The 15,288-nt window shown below is 40.3% G+C and overlaps 1 protein-coding gene across 1 annotated transcript in view; it reads right to left on the reverse strand.

Annotated features, from left to right (window-relative positions):
* Window positions 1–9,009: 9,009 nt before the first annotated feature.
* Window positions 9,010–15,288, reverse strand: part of LOC135875242 (chloride channel protein C-like) — a 98,813-nt gene continuing 92,534 nt past the window's right edge. The window contains exon 16 of the mRNA XM_065400244.1: window positions 9,010–9,240. Coding sequence (XP_065256316.1) covers window positions 9,010–9,240 — 231 coding nt within the window. The remainder of the gene's footprint in view (window positions 9,241–15,288) is intronic.

Genomic DNA, 15,288 nt, shown 5'->3' on the forward strand with positions numbered 1-15,288 from the left:
TGTGTTGTAATTGAAATCAATATATTTGAAAATGTAGGAAACGTCCAAAAATATTTAAATAAATGATATTCTATTATTGGTTAGCAATGTGATTAATCACGCAATGAATTTGTTTAATCATGCGATTAATTGTGAATAATTTTTTTTTTATCGTTTGACAGCCCTAGCCCAAACAATAAAATAATTTCCATTAAAAAGTAATGAGGAAGAAGCAAACTCCACCAAAGATAGAGAAATAAATGCAAAAGAACATTTAAAAAAAAAAAGACAGAAATATGGGCAGGAAATGACACTATGAAATTCAGCTTGGGAAAATGAAGCTAATTCAGCTATAGAGAAATACTGTGAAACCCAGATATCCAATGGGAGAGAGAAACCTGAAATGCTCAGAGAGACTTAGGGGTGATCATGGACAGCAAATCCAATTTGATCTTACATGGCAATATGTCACCCAAAAAGGCCAACACCATTTCAAGTCCATACCCTCAAGCAGCAAGTCTTGTAGGGGAGAAGCAGCAGTCCCTCTGGATGGGATTTGGGGAAGATCTCACCTGGAAAAATACGTTCTGTTCAGGTCATCTGAAAGGAGTAGAAAAAGGGGAGGTAGGTCAGGGCAATCTACCAAAACAGACTATGGAATTGGCTGGAGTCCTCTATGAAGAAAGAACGTAAGAGCTAAATGTCTCTAGCTCAGCGGTAACTAAAAGGAGATACAATCAGAGGCAGTCCATGGGCCTGCTCCCTTCTGTGGCATTTCTCCTTTCAAGCTTTCCCTTCCAATCCTTCCTTCCTTCTTCCAGTTCCCAACTCTGGAACAGGTTTTGGCCGCCCCAAGCAGCCAAAAAAAAAAAAAAAAAAAAAAGCCGCAATCACGATCGCGATCTGCGGCAGCAATTCGGCAGGAGGTCCTTCGCTCCAAGCGGGAGTGAGGGACCATCCACCGAATTGCCGCTGAATAGCTGGACCTGCCGCCCCTCTCCGGAGTGGCCGCCCCAAGCACCTGCTTGCCACGCTGGTGCCTGGAGCCGGCCCTGCTCTGGAAGCTCTTCCTTCCTGTCTTCTTTCCCATCCTCCCTCCTCCACCCATTTTTATGTTCCCCTTTTCTTTCCCTCAATCCCCTGTAAGGTTCTTGCTCTTTCTTCTCTCCCAACCAACTCCTGGGAGGTTCCCTGTGCTCTCTCTTCTCCCCATTCACTACAGGGTTCCCCCTTACTATCTCTGGTCTCCCAGCACCATCGAGTGACCTGGTACTTCTCCCCTCCTCTCTACCAGCACCACCACTACACACACAGCAGGGCTTTCCCCCTCTAGGGGGTTTGAGCTGGAGCAGCCCCTTTCCTCTGCCTTTTGTCCCAGGAAAGCAACAGAGGGGAGGAATCAACAGCAGCTGCAGAATGGGGTTCTATGTCTATTCAGCATCTCTCAGAGGAGCAGCCTCTGCTGTCCAGAGGGAAGACCTGCAATCAACAAACAAAATGCTAGATTCGGGGCAGGGACTTGAACCTGTCTTCCCACATCGCCAGTGAATGCCCTGACCACTGGACTATGCACTCAGTCTCTCCCTGGCCCAAGGAATATTTGTTTATACAAAGTGGAACAGCTCCAACAGGTAAACTTGAGAAAGAGACTCTATAGCCTTGCATCTGAAGAAGTGAGGTTCTTACCCACGAAAGCTTATGCTCCCAATACTTCTGTTAGTCTTAAAGGTGCCACAGGACCCTCTGTTGCTTTTTACAGATTCAGACTAACACGGCTACCCCTCTGATACTATAGCCTGGTGATTAGGACATTCACCTGAGATGTGAATGAGCTGGGTTCAAGTCCCTGCTCCAAATCAGGCACAGCAGGGATTTGTATCTAGGTCTTCCATATCCCAGGCGTATGCCCTAACCACTGAGCTAGTGGCTATTTGGGGCACTCTCCCGCCCTGCGTGGAGCTGAGAAACCCTTCCTGATTTCGCTGACCCTAGTATGTTCCCACAAAATAGTTCAGTTCAATGAATCAGCATTTTCTGATGAGAAAATGTTTTGCTGAAAAAGTCCAGACCAGCTTTAGATAGAATGTCCAAGACCCAGGCAATTGTGCTGAGAGCAAACCCCTACCCTAAAATTAGAAGTTAATCAATTTATTGATCACCCAAAGTGCACTGACAGCTCTGTTGATTGAAATCCTCTCTTTATAAAAAGCAGGTATAGCACAGGCAACATTAACACAGATTTTACTGCACTGCCTCACCAGTTATTCTCCAGATGTAAGCCCACGGGGACCACCTTTTGCAGCGATGGGTAGTTATTTTTCCATTCTCATTCAGTTTTTGGCTTCTCAGTGAAGAGGCTGGCATAAAGGATGCCAGTTGGAAAGGTGTTTTTCTGTGGTGTGAACACCTGTTCACTAAGAATCTACACTTTTCACTTATGTCAAAATACACATCAGATGACAATGCTTTAACCATCTGAACTAGATTCAAACAGAGGACCTGGAAGAAAGAAAGTCCATAGCAGTTTACCAATACTACCTTGTGCCATGCAGTTCCCCCAGACCACGGGACACTAACACACCTTTTTTTCATACAAATAAATGTTCCTTTTGCTATTTCCAGTCTTGCAGGCTCCTTTCTCACTGGCCAGTAACTTAAAAAGGGACACGTATCATTATTCCCCATTGGAGAAGTAAGTAATGTGAGGTGGGGAGATAAACTTTTCCTCATTCTCCACTGGAAAGAATGTGATAACCCACTGAACAGGCGCAGCCAAGAATATATAATGCCTATTTAAAAGCAGAAGTGTTCAATCATAAATTCCCCATTTGCAAGTTAGCTAACACCTGAATCAAGCCACATAGATCAACAGAACAAAAGGAAAAAACCGACATATTTTGGGAACAAGGTACATTTGAAGAGTCAGATAGTGTGTGTACTTCTCCACTGCCTCCTCATTCTGCAGTCCTAAACTAGAAGCTTTTGGTTGCTAGGAGGAGTTTGAAAACCGTATCAGACAAAAACCAAATAAGTCACTAAAATGTAACAATAAGCAAAGTTTTGCAAAGTTAAGAGAGAGTTTAAATTACCTTTGCCCTCTTTCAAGTATGACATTAAACATAGTTATATCATACTATAGGACCTAGCCAAATTGGAGGATTGGGCCAAAAGAAGTCTGATGAGGTTCATCAGGGACAAGTGCAGAGTCCTGCACTTAGGATGGAAGAATCCCATGCACCGCTACAGGCTGGGGACCGACTGGCTAAGCAGCAGTTTTGCAGAAAAGGACCTGGGGATTACAGTGGATGAGAAGCTGGATATGAGTCAGCAGTGTGCCCTTGTTGCCAAGAAGGCCAATGGCATATTGGGCTGCATTAGTGGGAGCATTGCCAGCAGCTCGAGGGAAGTGATTATTCCCCTCTATTCGACATTGGTGAGGCCACATCTGGAGTATTGTGTCCAGTTTTGGGCCCCCCACTACAAAAAGGATGTGGAGAAATTGGAGAGAGTCCAGCGGAGGGCAACAAAAATGATTAGGGGGCTGGAGCACATGACTTACGAGGAGAGGCTGAGGGAACTGGGCTTGTTTAGTCTGCAAAAGAGAAGAGTGAGGGGGGGATTTGATAGCAGCCTTCAACTACCTGAAGGGGGATTCCAAAGAAGATGGAGCTCAGCTGTTCCCAGTGGTGGCAGATGACAGAACAAGGAGTAATGGTCTCAAGTTGCAGTGGGGGAGGTCTAGGTTGGATATTAGAAAACACTATTTCACTAGGAGGGTGGTGAAGCACTGGAATGGGTTACCTAGGGAGGTGGTGGAATCTCCATCCTTAGAGGCTTTTAAGGCCCAGCTTGACAAAGTCCTGGCTGGGATGATTTAGTTAGTGTTGGTCCTGCTTTGAGCAGGGGGTTGGACTAGATGACCTTCTGAGGTCTCTTCCAACCCTAATCTTCTATGAGTCTATTCATAGTGGCGATAATGATGTGTTTAGCTGCCAACAGTCCTCCGTGCTGAGCTGCGGTATTCTGAGGGCTAGCCAGATGGCTTGACCATTATATTTAACCATGCTCCTCCTAACTGGGACAATTTGATGCATGCCAGTACCATGGCTTCCTGTGTTAAGCAACATTCCTGTGTTAAGCACTCCTCCACACATCCATTGTGAGGATGCTACAGTCAGAATGGTTAAGAAGATCAGGGCAAACCCAAGTCTACCACAATACACAGGCTTCTACAACCACTCAGGATCACGCTTGTCATCGAGGCACCTGTTGTGTGCCCACTAGCGCTGCCATGATTTCTCTGTGCCATCGATGTGGCATGAAGAGTGGTCTGCAGCTAATGTCAGAAACCAGTCTCTTATAACTGACCTGCCCACACACGTCCCTGGCTTCACCACACTGCCAGTTTTGAATGGGCAAGGGTCAATGTGCAGCCAGTTTTCATACCTGGGACTAATGAGAAGATTTCATATGCAGCTGTGGCTGAAGACAGATGGACAATGTCTCATCACTGACGACTGCCCTCTGACCAGATTTGATGGTGGTTTTAGGGCTCTGCACTTTGCTGATGAGGCTACCACAAATTAGCTTGGCAAGCTCCACATCCAATATGAAGACATTCATAATGTGGGCTTCATTTTAATAGATAAATTGTCTTTGTCACACAAATTACTTTGCCATCACATAACTTCCTTTTAGCAACTACAGCAACTGCTTACATGGAAAAGTAACATTTGGAACATATTTCATTTATTTAGAGCTTCTTTTAATGCAGTTTGGCAGCTAGCAATAAGGCAGAGGAGCCAGTACCAGGTGACCAGCCAGCTGTCTGTGACTGGGGCAGCAAGTGCCCCAGGTTGAGAACCACTGGTGTAGGATAATCTCCATAAAGTAACGTTTTTAGGGATTAACATTTTGCAGAGTTCAAAGTGAACACAGATTATTTTTGCACCATATTATTCAATAAATATACAGTACAAAGAGATCCTCAAAACATGGCACAGTTGGGAACTGCTGGCGGAACAATATGAAAATTAGTTTAGGGAAAAGAAAGTTCCAGTGGGATACCTTATACATGCTATAGATTTTCTTTCGAAAGGGTTCTTACTACAAAAAAAAACACCCCAAAAAATCATTTTTCATCATTTGGGTGGATTTTGTGTTACTTTAGGGAAAGTGATGTAAATGATTTACCATCACTGTAACCAGACCACCCACTCAGGAGTGGGAGAAAAAGTTTAGGCACTATAAATAAAGTTGAAGTGTGGCGTTAGTCTATACTTTGTAATGGCTGTAATAAATAGAGCTCTTTGTTGGCTTTTGCATAGTTGTCGTTTAGATATTATAATAGTAATAATAGTAGTATAATGAGCCCAATAACTCATTTAGAAACCAAGGAAATTAAAAAGGAACTTGCATTATGATGAGTTACACTTTAAGCACTAAACAGCTAATTCCAAGGTACATATCAGACCAGTGTAGTGTGATAGGAACACTAATGCGATGAATACTGGAATAAGTACCTAAGAACACCTGGATCATATGACCCACACAAACTATGTAATAAAGTGGTATAACATTCTTCCAGGAGACATGTGGCAGAAAATTATTTACCTCAGCAATGGCCCTTTTTAGGATTTTATGCTCATGTATAGGGATTTGTAATAACTACTATATCAGACACAATGTTGCTAAAAAGAAACCCTTTTAACTCAAAAGAGGGCTTTTTGCCTCACTATACCTTATTTTGGATCTTTCTGTCCCAAATCTGGACAAAACAAAGGCCGTGTCATTTGCAAAATGGATTTCATTCTGGGGTACAAATAAGTGGTGGGAAACAAACATCATAAAAATGGAGTCAGTGGGAAGATGTATGACTGCATACAAAGACCAAAAATGATGGTGAAGGACTTGAAATGGACCTTCCCTGGAGGATCTCTCCCCCTTCTTCACTGGGTTTTGTGTTGGCAAATTGTGAACTTCCATAATCTAAATGCATATCACATGCAAAACCATAAGACAATTTATCTGTTTCTCAAATCATTATGCCTAAGCACCAAAAGATTCACCTACCTGTTGGATGTGGGGATCATGAGAGCCAATGTGTTGATGAAGTATCACGAAGGGCAGACTGCAGAATGCCATTTCATTTTCATCATTTTGTACATATTGTGTCATGACTGTTGTCAGAGTCTCTAAATAGGACACTTTTGACTGTGGGGCCCACAATACATCTCTCCCTTTGAGCCTCATCTTCATGTCTCTTGGGAAATGTTGAAAGGAATTCTATTTGTGGTAGTATATGCACATCTTACCCTTGTATCCTGTATGATTTTGCCATTTTAGGCCTCATCTGTTGGTGATATTGGGCATAACATGAGGGAGAATGCAATCCCCATAATACATAACAGAGCATTTAGGTGATGTGTGGTAAATTGGATGAATGTTTCCTGAGAGATACCACATTGTCATGATGGCAAAATTAGCACTGCTTTATCATTGGTATGAAATAAATAATTATAATTTAATATTAATAGTTCATATTTATATAGCACTTTTCATGTGCATTGCACAAAGCCCTTTATGAAGACGGCTCACCATTAATGTCCCCATTTTTCAGATGGAGTAACTGAGGCACAGGAAGTTAAGTGACTTGCTCAAGGTCATGTGATAAGATAGTGGCAGTGCTGGGATTTGACTCGATGAATCTTACTCTCTAAGCCTTGTGTTCATTTCAATAGACCACAACTACAGAACATAGTTGATACTGTTTTCCTGAGGTAATCAGCCTGAGATGTAATTAGTGGAAAGATGAAGGAGATTTACACTGCATGGGTGGGCACATAATTACTGAATACTACTGGGATAGCATTGTTTATGCACTCAAGGAATCAAGGAGCCCATTTACCAGCTGGAGTACTGGGCCTTGAACCAAGAGCACAAATTTACAGCAAGCATGCTCCAGATATGGGATTAGCTATTAGTTACCAGAGGGAGTGGGACTCAAAGCCAGCTTCATAGCACCAGCTTTTTAGGGGAATTCACAAGAGGACTCTAGATTAGATCTATTGTCCTGCTGATGCTCAGTGATCCACAAAGTTCAGGACACCCCATCCCCACATCCCTAGAGTAGGTGAAGCACATGTCAGTAATGACAGTGACCCAGCCAATATACTAATTAGTATAATATTACTGGTTTGAAAGGGAGATGATTAAAAATTCACCTGTTCCCCACCGCCTACTAGCTAGATGGTCCACAAGACATTCCTAGTTCATTATCTCTCCTGTACCTAATTATAGCTTTGGACTGCAAGCTCTTTAACATTTCATTCTCTGCCCTTTGTCTTGTAAACTTTACATGCTTTAATGCACCCTGTACCCTCTCCGGTGCTAGAAAAACAGCATTATTAAGTGAAGAACTATATCAGGGGAAAGTCCTATAAATCTCTTGACTAATAGGAGGCTAAAAGCTGCACAATTCAAATATTGGAAATCTACTTTCAGATAATCTGGCAACTTGTTATAACCAGTAAACAGTTACTAGTTTTTCTTGGTATTCATTATAACATTAATCATGGTGGACCCTTGGGACAATAGTGTGGTTTTAATATGCATGTCTATGGGAAATTATTTAGCAGAACAAAAATAACAATTAATTATGATGTCAGAGAGGAAGTCTACCAGTCTCTTATCCAAAAGATTTGTCACATTCATTTATCAATGTTTAATGAAGTTTCCATGGAAGCATATAATGTTTGAAACTAAAAATCACAAAGAATGGGGCCTTGTATATTGTGTTCTGGGTGCCTGGTTTCCAAATATGCTATAATATAAATAACAACTACATCCAAACCAGAGGGACAATTGTGATCATCTCCTCTGTGTGTGACACTCATTACATATTAAATTACACCAAGAGGGTGTACAGAAAGAGACTGTTCTAATAGCTGCAAACATGAAAGGAAATATAGTCAAGAGCAGACATACTCAAACTTTGCACTGCTGCGGGCCAAATTAGCAGTTTGCCCTAGGGTTTCAGGACTATGCCTGCCTGGCATACTCATTGAAACCAAGATTTTAAAGTATATCTCAGGCAAGTAGGATGCCCAATTCCCATTCATTTTAATTGGTTGTCCAACTGCCTTAGGCAGTGTTTAAAATCAGCCTACAAGTACATGCTTTTAAAATCAAAAAGAAAGGTGCACACAGTATATTTTTTAAAAGCTTCTAAGTCACTTAGGAGCCAACGTCCTATTTTTTAAAAGTGAAGTAGACACTTAGGAGCCTGACCTCTAGTCTGCACTTAAAGTTTTACTGGCATAACTATGTAGGTAAGGGGTATGATTTTTTCACTGACATAAATGTGTCAGTAAAAGCCTTAGAGTAGACACAGTTATACTGTAAGTTGTTTTATACTGATATAGATTATTTTGCTTCGCCAAACCAGAATAAGTTATACCAGTATAAGCACTTTTATCCTAGTATAATATCATCTGTGCTAGGGCATTTTTGCATCTAACTATGCCAGCATAGTTATAGAAGTACAACTTTAAGTGTTGACAAAGCCTAAGTCTCAGTGAAAATCAGCAGGACTTAGGCTGCTAAATGACTATGTCACTTTTGAAAATAGATGCTTTTGGACATTTTAACCTCAACCTTCATATCTGCTTGTACTTCTGCCTTCCATGGTAGATGAGTAGAAAATTCCTGATTTAGTTCACAAGCCTTAAAAATATAAGAACATACATAAAAACAGCCATACTGGGTCAGACCAATGGTCCATCTAACCCAGTGCCCTGTCAAATCTGCAGTCAATGAACTTTGCCATCATCCTATGGTTCAAGGGAGCTAAGTGGTAGGATACATTTAAGGGCCCAGGTAGGATGCCTTTTGAACTTCCCTGCCCTAAAGGAATCTAACAGCACAGTTATATCCATTTTTTCCTTTACCTAAGAAGAATGCAGGCTTAAAAAAAAAAATTAAAGTGACAAAGCTTAAGAAATAAAACATTCACAGTTCTGTTCTCTTTTCCTAATCTAAGGGCTGCTCATCTGAGTCACGTTTCTGTGATGCCAGCTGACGCGCCAGCCTCTCCTCCAGCTGGAAAGACATCAGATCTTTCCTGGTTATTATCCCAACAACTCGGTTCTCTAGGTCAACAACTGTCAGGTGGCGAAGCCCCAAGGTCCGAAAGATGATATATGTGCGTTGCAGAGAGAAATGAGCCTGAACTGACACCGCTGATTTGTTTATGTACGGTTCCTGCAAGACAAAGAGAGAGAAGGTGGGGGTTGGAGAAAATAAGTGTGTAGCCATTCCTGTTACAGCAGGCTTCCTGAGTGGTGGGGGGTGAGATTACTACACTTTCTTTTATTTCAGCTGTACCCAAATCAGTATAAAGTACACAGTAATGAGCCCTTTCTTTTCCACTAAAAGATCAAGTTCACATTAAGCTGTTATGACTGGAATATACCCAAATCTCTCAGGCTGGAACAGCTAAGCTGAGCTCCATTGATATGGTCTGAATTCCTGTTTGGAAATAGTAAATGATCAAGTATTTATTAAGTCAAAGAGATGTTTAATAACTGCTCTCTCATTATACAACCCCATTTGTGACATCCTGTAATATTCTTTAGTTAACGTTAGTAAAAATCAGAAATATATACTGCATGAGAGAGAACAAAGAAAAAATATATACAATGAGGTCTGCTGGGTGCTGAATGCTGATCATTGAATCCCACCTTAGACATAAATGTTTCTAGATTTAGCTAAAGCTAATTTGGTAATTTTCCAAGGTAAATATTGGTATTTTAAGTAGGTGTTCACCAAGTTTCTATATCTTACCTATCCATACAGCATCCTACTCATAACTTCTATCCTCAAGTGCATATGGGTGCACTGGGAAATCAGTGGAAGCTCCCCACACCCACCTGAGGATGGTGTGTCTTGTAGTCTCTCCAGGAATATTTTTGGATAGTGGGTAGATTGGAACCAGAGGAGAGAGAGTATTCAGATGTCTTTTTAAAATATTTTTTTTTAAAAAGGACTAATGAAGGGCAAGATCCACCCAGAAAGTACTCGGAAGTACAAATTGAACCTCACTGCAACAGGGAGGCCCTCAGCAGGATTCATCCCCATAGGTCAGCTTGAATTCTGACCAGGAGCTCTGTAGGAGCCTATCAGCTAAGGCCATCAAGAGGTTGCTGCACTGAATCAGTGCATCTCTCAACTGCCCAGCCCATACCCTCACCCCAGCCATTTCTGGCCTCTAGGCCACCTGGCAAAGTGAGGTTACAGCCACTTTGTCCTCCACAAACTCCTCCATAGTAGACTTTCCACCACCAGACACTCCATGCTTTGGCTTATGTGTAAGTTAAGGTTGTATTTCACCCAAAAGGCCCAAAAGGCAACACTACAAATACGTTCTCAAGCTCTTTCTACAGGCATTTTTCTCCCAGTAGCCCTGACCTGCTATTGTGGCTATTTGCCAGAGTTTCTTTTTCTGCTATTATGAAACAGATTTCCTTGCTTCCCATTGTCAAACTTTTGACATTTCTTGGTGCAAAACTGACTAAAACAGTGTGAAACAGACAAGGTGTGACATAAAAAATGCAGACACACCTCACTGATTAACCTCATAGGGAAATCAGCAAGAGTTGGTTAGTAGTTAAGATTAAAGCTCAGTGAATAATGCACTTTGTGGTTTGTTGGGAATTTTGAAAGGCTGAAAAAAATTGTGTCATGTCAAACAATGTTAATTTCAGTAACAACATTTTGTTTCAGTTTCAACCTTTTTATTGTTTTGGAATTTTAAAAAAAGGAAATTTTGAAAACATTCTTTCAAGTAAGAATATAGGTTCAATTCAAGTAAAAATATAGATTGAATAATAATATACTCCTTAGTATTCTTTGGTCTGGTCTGCAGTCACATCACCTCTCAAGGTGTAATCTAGTCAAATCTCACAAACTAAATAGGGCCAATATTGTTTGGGAGACTAGCAGGGAAAACCCAGAGGCTGCAGGAAATTAAAATCAGTATCATCAAAAATCCCAAGCAAAATCTTGGACATATGTCTTTGATGACAGCCAGTTTAATCAGTTGTAGGGAATTTCTAATTAATGAATCCACAATGAAGAAAATGAGCAACTACTTTTACCTTCACATTTCTCTACTATTTTGAGGAGCAGATAACTAAATGTGTAAAAACAAATATGAAATTCTTTAAATGTTTCAGAAGTAGAAAGCTCACAAAAGACTTAGTGACTTCACTGGATCACCAGTGGATGAAGAGAGCAATTAAGGAAGATAAGGACACTGTTGAGATGCTACAGTCCTACTTCTTGTTCAGTCAACCGCGAAGACAAACAAGTTTGTTTACATTTACCAGAGATACTGCTGCCTGTTTCTTATTTACAATGTCACCAGAAAGTGAGAACAGGCGTTCACATGGAACTTTTGTAGTCAGTGTTGCAGGGTATTTACGTGCCAGATATGCTAAACATTCATATGCCCCTTCATGCTTCGGCCACCATTCCAAAGGACATGCTTCCATGCTGATGATGCTCATTGAAAAAAATAATGCGTTAATTCAATTTGTGACTGAACTCCTTGGGGGAGAATTGTATGTCTCTTGTTTGGTTTTACCCACTTTCTGCCATATACTTCATGTTATAGCAATCTCGGATGATGACCCAGCATATGTTGTTCATTTTAAGAACACTTTCACTGAAGATTTGACAAAATGCAAAGAAGATACTAATGTGAGATTTCTAAAAATAGCTACAGCACTCGACCCAAAGTTTAAGAATCTGAAGTGCCATCCAAAATCTGAGAGGAACAAGGTGTGGAGCATGCTTTCAGAAGTCTTAAAAGAGCAACACTCCGATGCAGAAACTACAAAACCCGAACCACCAAAAAAGAAAATCAACTTTCTGCTGGTGGCATCTGACTTAGATGATGAAAATGAACATGCATTGGTCTGCTCTGCTTTGGATCATTATCAAGCAGAACCCATCATCAGCATGGACGCATGTCCTCTGGAATGGTGGGTGAAGCATGAAGGGACATATGAATCTTTAGCGCATTTGGCACGTAAATATCTTGCGATGCCAGCTACAACAGTGCCATGTGAATGCCTGTTCTCACTTTCAGGTGACATTGTAAACAAGAAGCGGTCAGCAGCATCTCCTGCAAATTGTAACCAAACTTGTTTGTCTGAGCGATTGGCTGATGTAGGACTGAGTGGATTTGGAGGTGCTACAGTTTAACGTTGTTTTATTATTTAATGCAGTTTTTTTACATAATTCTACATTTGTAAGTTCAACTTACACGATAAAGAGATTGCACTACACTACTTGTATTAGGTGAATTGAAATATACTATTTCTCTTGTTTTTTACAGTGCAAATATTTGTAATAAAAAATCAATATAAAATGAGCACTATACACTTTGTATTCTATGTTGTAATTGAAATCAATATACTTGAAATGTAGAAAACATCCAAAAATATTTAAATAAATGGTATTCAATTATTGTTTAACAGTGCGATTAATCGAGATTAATTTTTTTAATCACGCAATTAATATTTTAATCGCTTGACAGTCCTATAAATTATACATATGCATTACAGGTTGTAAGTTAACTGTATCAACTCAAAAAAGGGACCTGGTCTTCCCTGTAGACAGCTCAATGAAGACCTCTGCTTAATGTGTAGCTGTGGTTAAAAAAAAAATAAAGCTAACAAAATGTTGGGATGCATAAGGAATGGGACATGGAATAATACAAAGAATATTATAATAATTTTATATATATCAGTAGTATGGCCTAATCTGGAATACTGTGTGCAATGCTGGTCAACCCATCTCAAAAAGAATACTGCAGAACTAAAGGGGTGGGGGCGGTCAAAGAAGAGCAGTGAGAATGATCAAAGGCCTGGGGACACTCACAAACGAAAAGAGATTAAAAAGACAGATTGTTTTGTGACACTTTTTCAGGATGCCCAAAATTATAGGTTACCATGCGTCTACCTCAGTAAGAGAGATATTTGCTGGTTCTAAACTCCCTGTTAGCCCAGTCTGCTAACTATCCCAGACAAATTTCTCAGGACTCTGATGGCCCTTACTTTGCTTTGCAGGTAATACGTGCAGGTCCCAAGCCCCTGGAAGATCATTCTCCTGGAGTACCCAGCCCCCGTCACTGGACACTCACAAAAATTACCAACTTCATAGATTCTAATTGTGACCATCTAGTGATCATCTAGTCTGACCTCCTGCATAACAGAGGACACAGAACTTCCCAAAAAAGTTCACTATCTCCAAAGAGAGTGTGCACACCAGCTTGTTTGATTCAACTAATTCACATTTTGCTTAATATTATAGCACAGAGATCTACTCATAAAACACAGAAGTTTATGAACAAAGACAGAGATTTAAGTGATATAAAGCAAGGATAATGGAAACAGAATTGGTTACAAATGAAACAGAAGTATAACACACTTCTAAGAGACTAAACATAACTTTAGCAAGCTACGATCCTTTGGCTAAAGCCGTTTTCTTACCCTCCGAGTTTTTCTGTAGAGTTAGCTGGTTTTCAATCAAATCCGGATCCAGATTTTCATGATTTTCCCTACTCCTTACCAGGGGTCTCCTCAGTAAATAGATAACAGAATGTTCTTTTGCTTCTCCTTATATTTCCCAAGGTTCATAGGGAGTTTATTCCCAGAGACAGGGTGAACCGCTGGGGTTCAGATTCCAGTGTCTTCCCAAGCTGAGTTCACACACCCCTGTCAACCTGGCTTTTCCTGTTGACTTCCATGCAAAGGTAGTTCCCATTATATTTGGCTCCACAATGCTCAATTTACATTAGAAACAGGGAGATAACTACCTTCCCTCCTGTCTGGGAGAAAACCTGTTTCTCCTTTTGTTTGGTTACCGACTTTAAAGCATAATATCAGTGAGTATCCATAATTTTTCATATAGTATTAACATATATGTTTCACAATGATATTAATGACCCTTATGTTACCAGTTTTCATCTGATACCTTACAAGACACTCTTTATAGGTAAATACTATGTCAGCAATGTGTTAGGCATAGTGAGTTTGTCAAGCCTGTTAAGAGTAGCTGTTACATGACAGTGAACCCTTTGCCAGTTGGCACTGAGGGGCTCTTAAGGTCACATGTTTACTTTGGAAAGGAGAAAAAGAGAGGACAGCATAAGATAATGATATCAAGAAGATAGATCAGGAACTTGTGTTCTCCCAATCCTATAGTATAATACAAGAACAAGTGAACATTTAATGAAACTGAAAGAAAGGAAATTCAAAACCAATAAAAGGAAATATGTTCGCACCCAATGTGTGATTAAACTGTGAAACTCATTGTCGCAGAAAGTCATTGAGGTCAAGAATCAAAAAGAGATGAGACATGTATATGGACACCAAGACTATCCAGAGTTATCAGAATTAATAACAAAAATTTAGAAGGGATATTAAACCTCATGCCTCAGGGTTTAAACCCATCTCTAACTATTACGGATCAGGATGAGATCCATGTAGGAGGCAGATTATCCCAGAAGGGAAGCAAGGTGCTTACACTTTCCTCTGAAGCACCTGTTTCTGGCCAATGTCAGAGACAGAATACCAGCCTAGATGGACCTCGGGTCTGACCCAGTATGGCAATTTCTGTGTTCATTAGGATCACTACAGTGAACTCGAGCAGAGCTCAAAATATATATATATTTTTTAATAAAAACCCTCTAAGTCAGTCCCAACTCTGAATTTCCATATGTGCCACATTTTATCTGTGCCTACTCTGTGCATTGTGAACTCATTGAGGCAAAGACTGGCTATGTTTAATTATTTATTTATTTTTCTTAAGCCTTGTACAGTGCACCAAAAACTATAATGTGCTTGGGCCCAGTATTCTGGTGCAGTATTTAGGAAATAAACATGGAAATGCTTTATGTTTGCTTTATAATGCTAAAGGAGCCAAATGATGACAGTTAAATGATCTATTCCATTAACGTTGTATCTTTTGGTCAATCTGGAATGTATTTTAATCAAAAGCCCCCTTGAAATGGTCTCCTTTGTTGTATTTTCTTGTTGGCTCATTTTATCAACATCTGTTACGTTTATACAATATGAATTAAAACTTTGGAATGCTCTTTGTACTCAGCTACTTTTGTTGAGAGTGTAACGTCCCAGGATTGGCAGTGTTTATGTAAGTCAGTGTGGCTGACACAGCCATCATAAACAAATGAGAAAATATAACAAATACATTGTTCATGGAGGAAATGTTTGTTTTTAGAGT

Source organism: Emys orbicularis, chromosome 2 (genome assembly GCF_028017835.1).
Source record: "Emys orbicularis isolate rEmyOrb1 chromosome 2, rEmyOrb1.hap1, whole genome shotgun sequence".
Classification (NCBI taxonomy): domain Eukaryota; kingdom Metazoa; phylum Chordata; order Testudines; family Emydidae; genus Emys; species Emys orbicularis.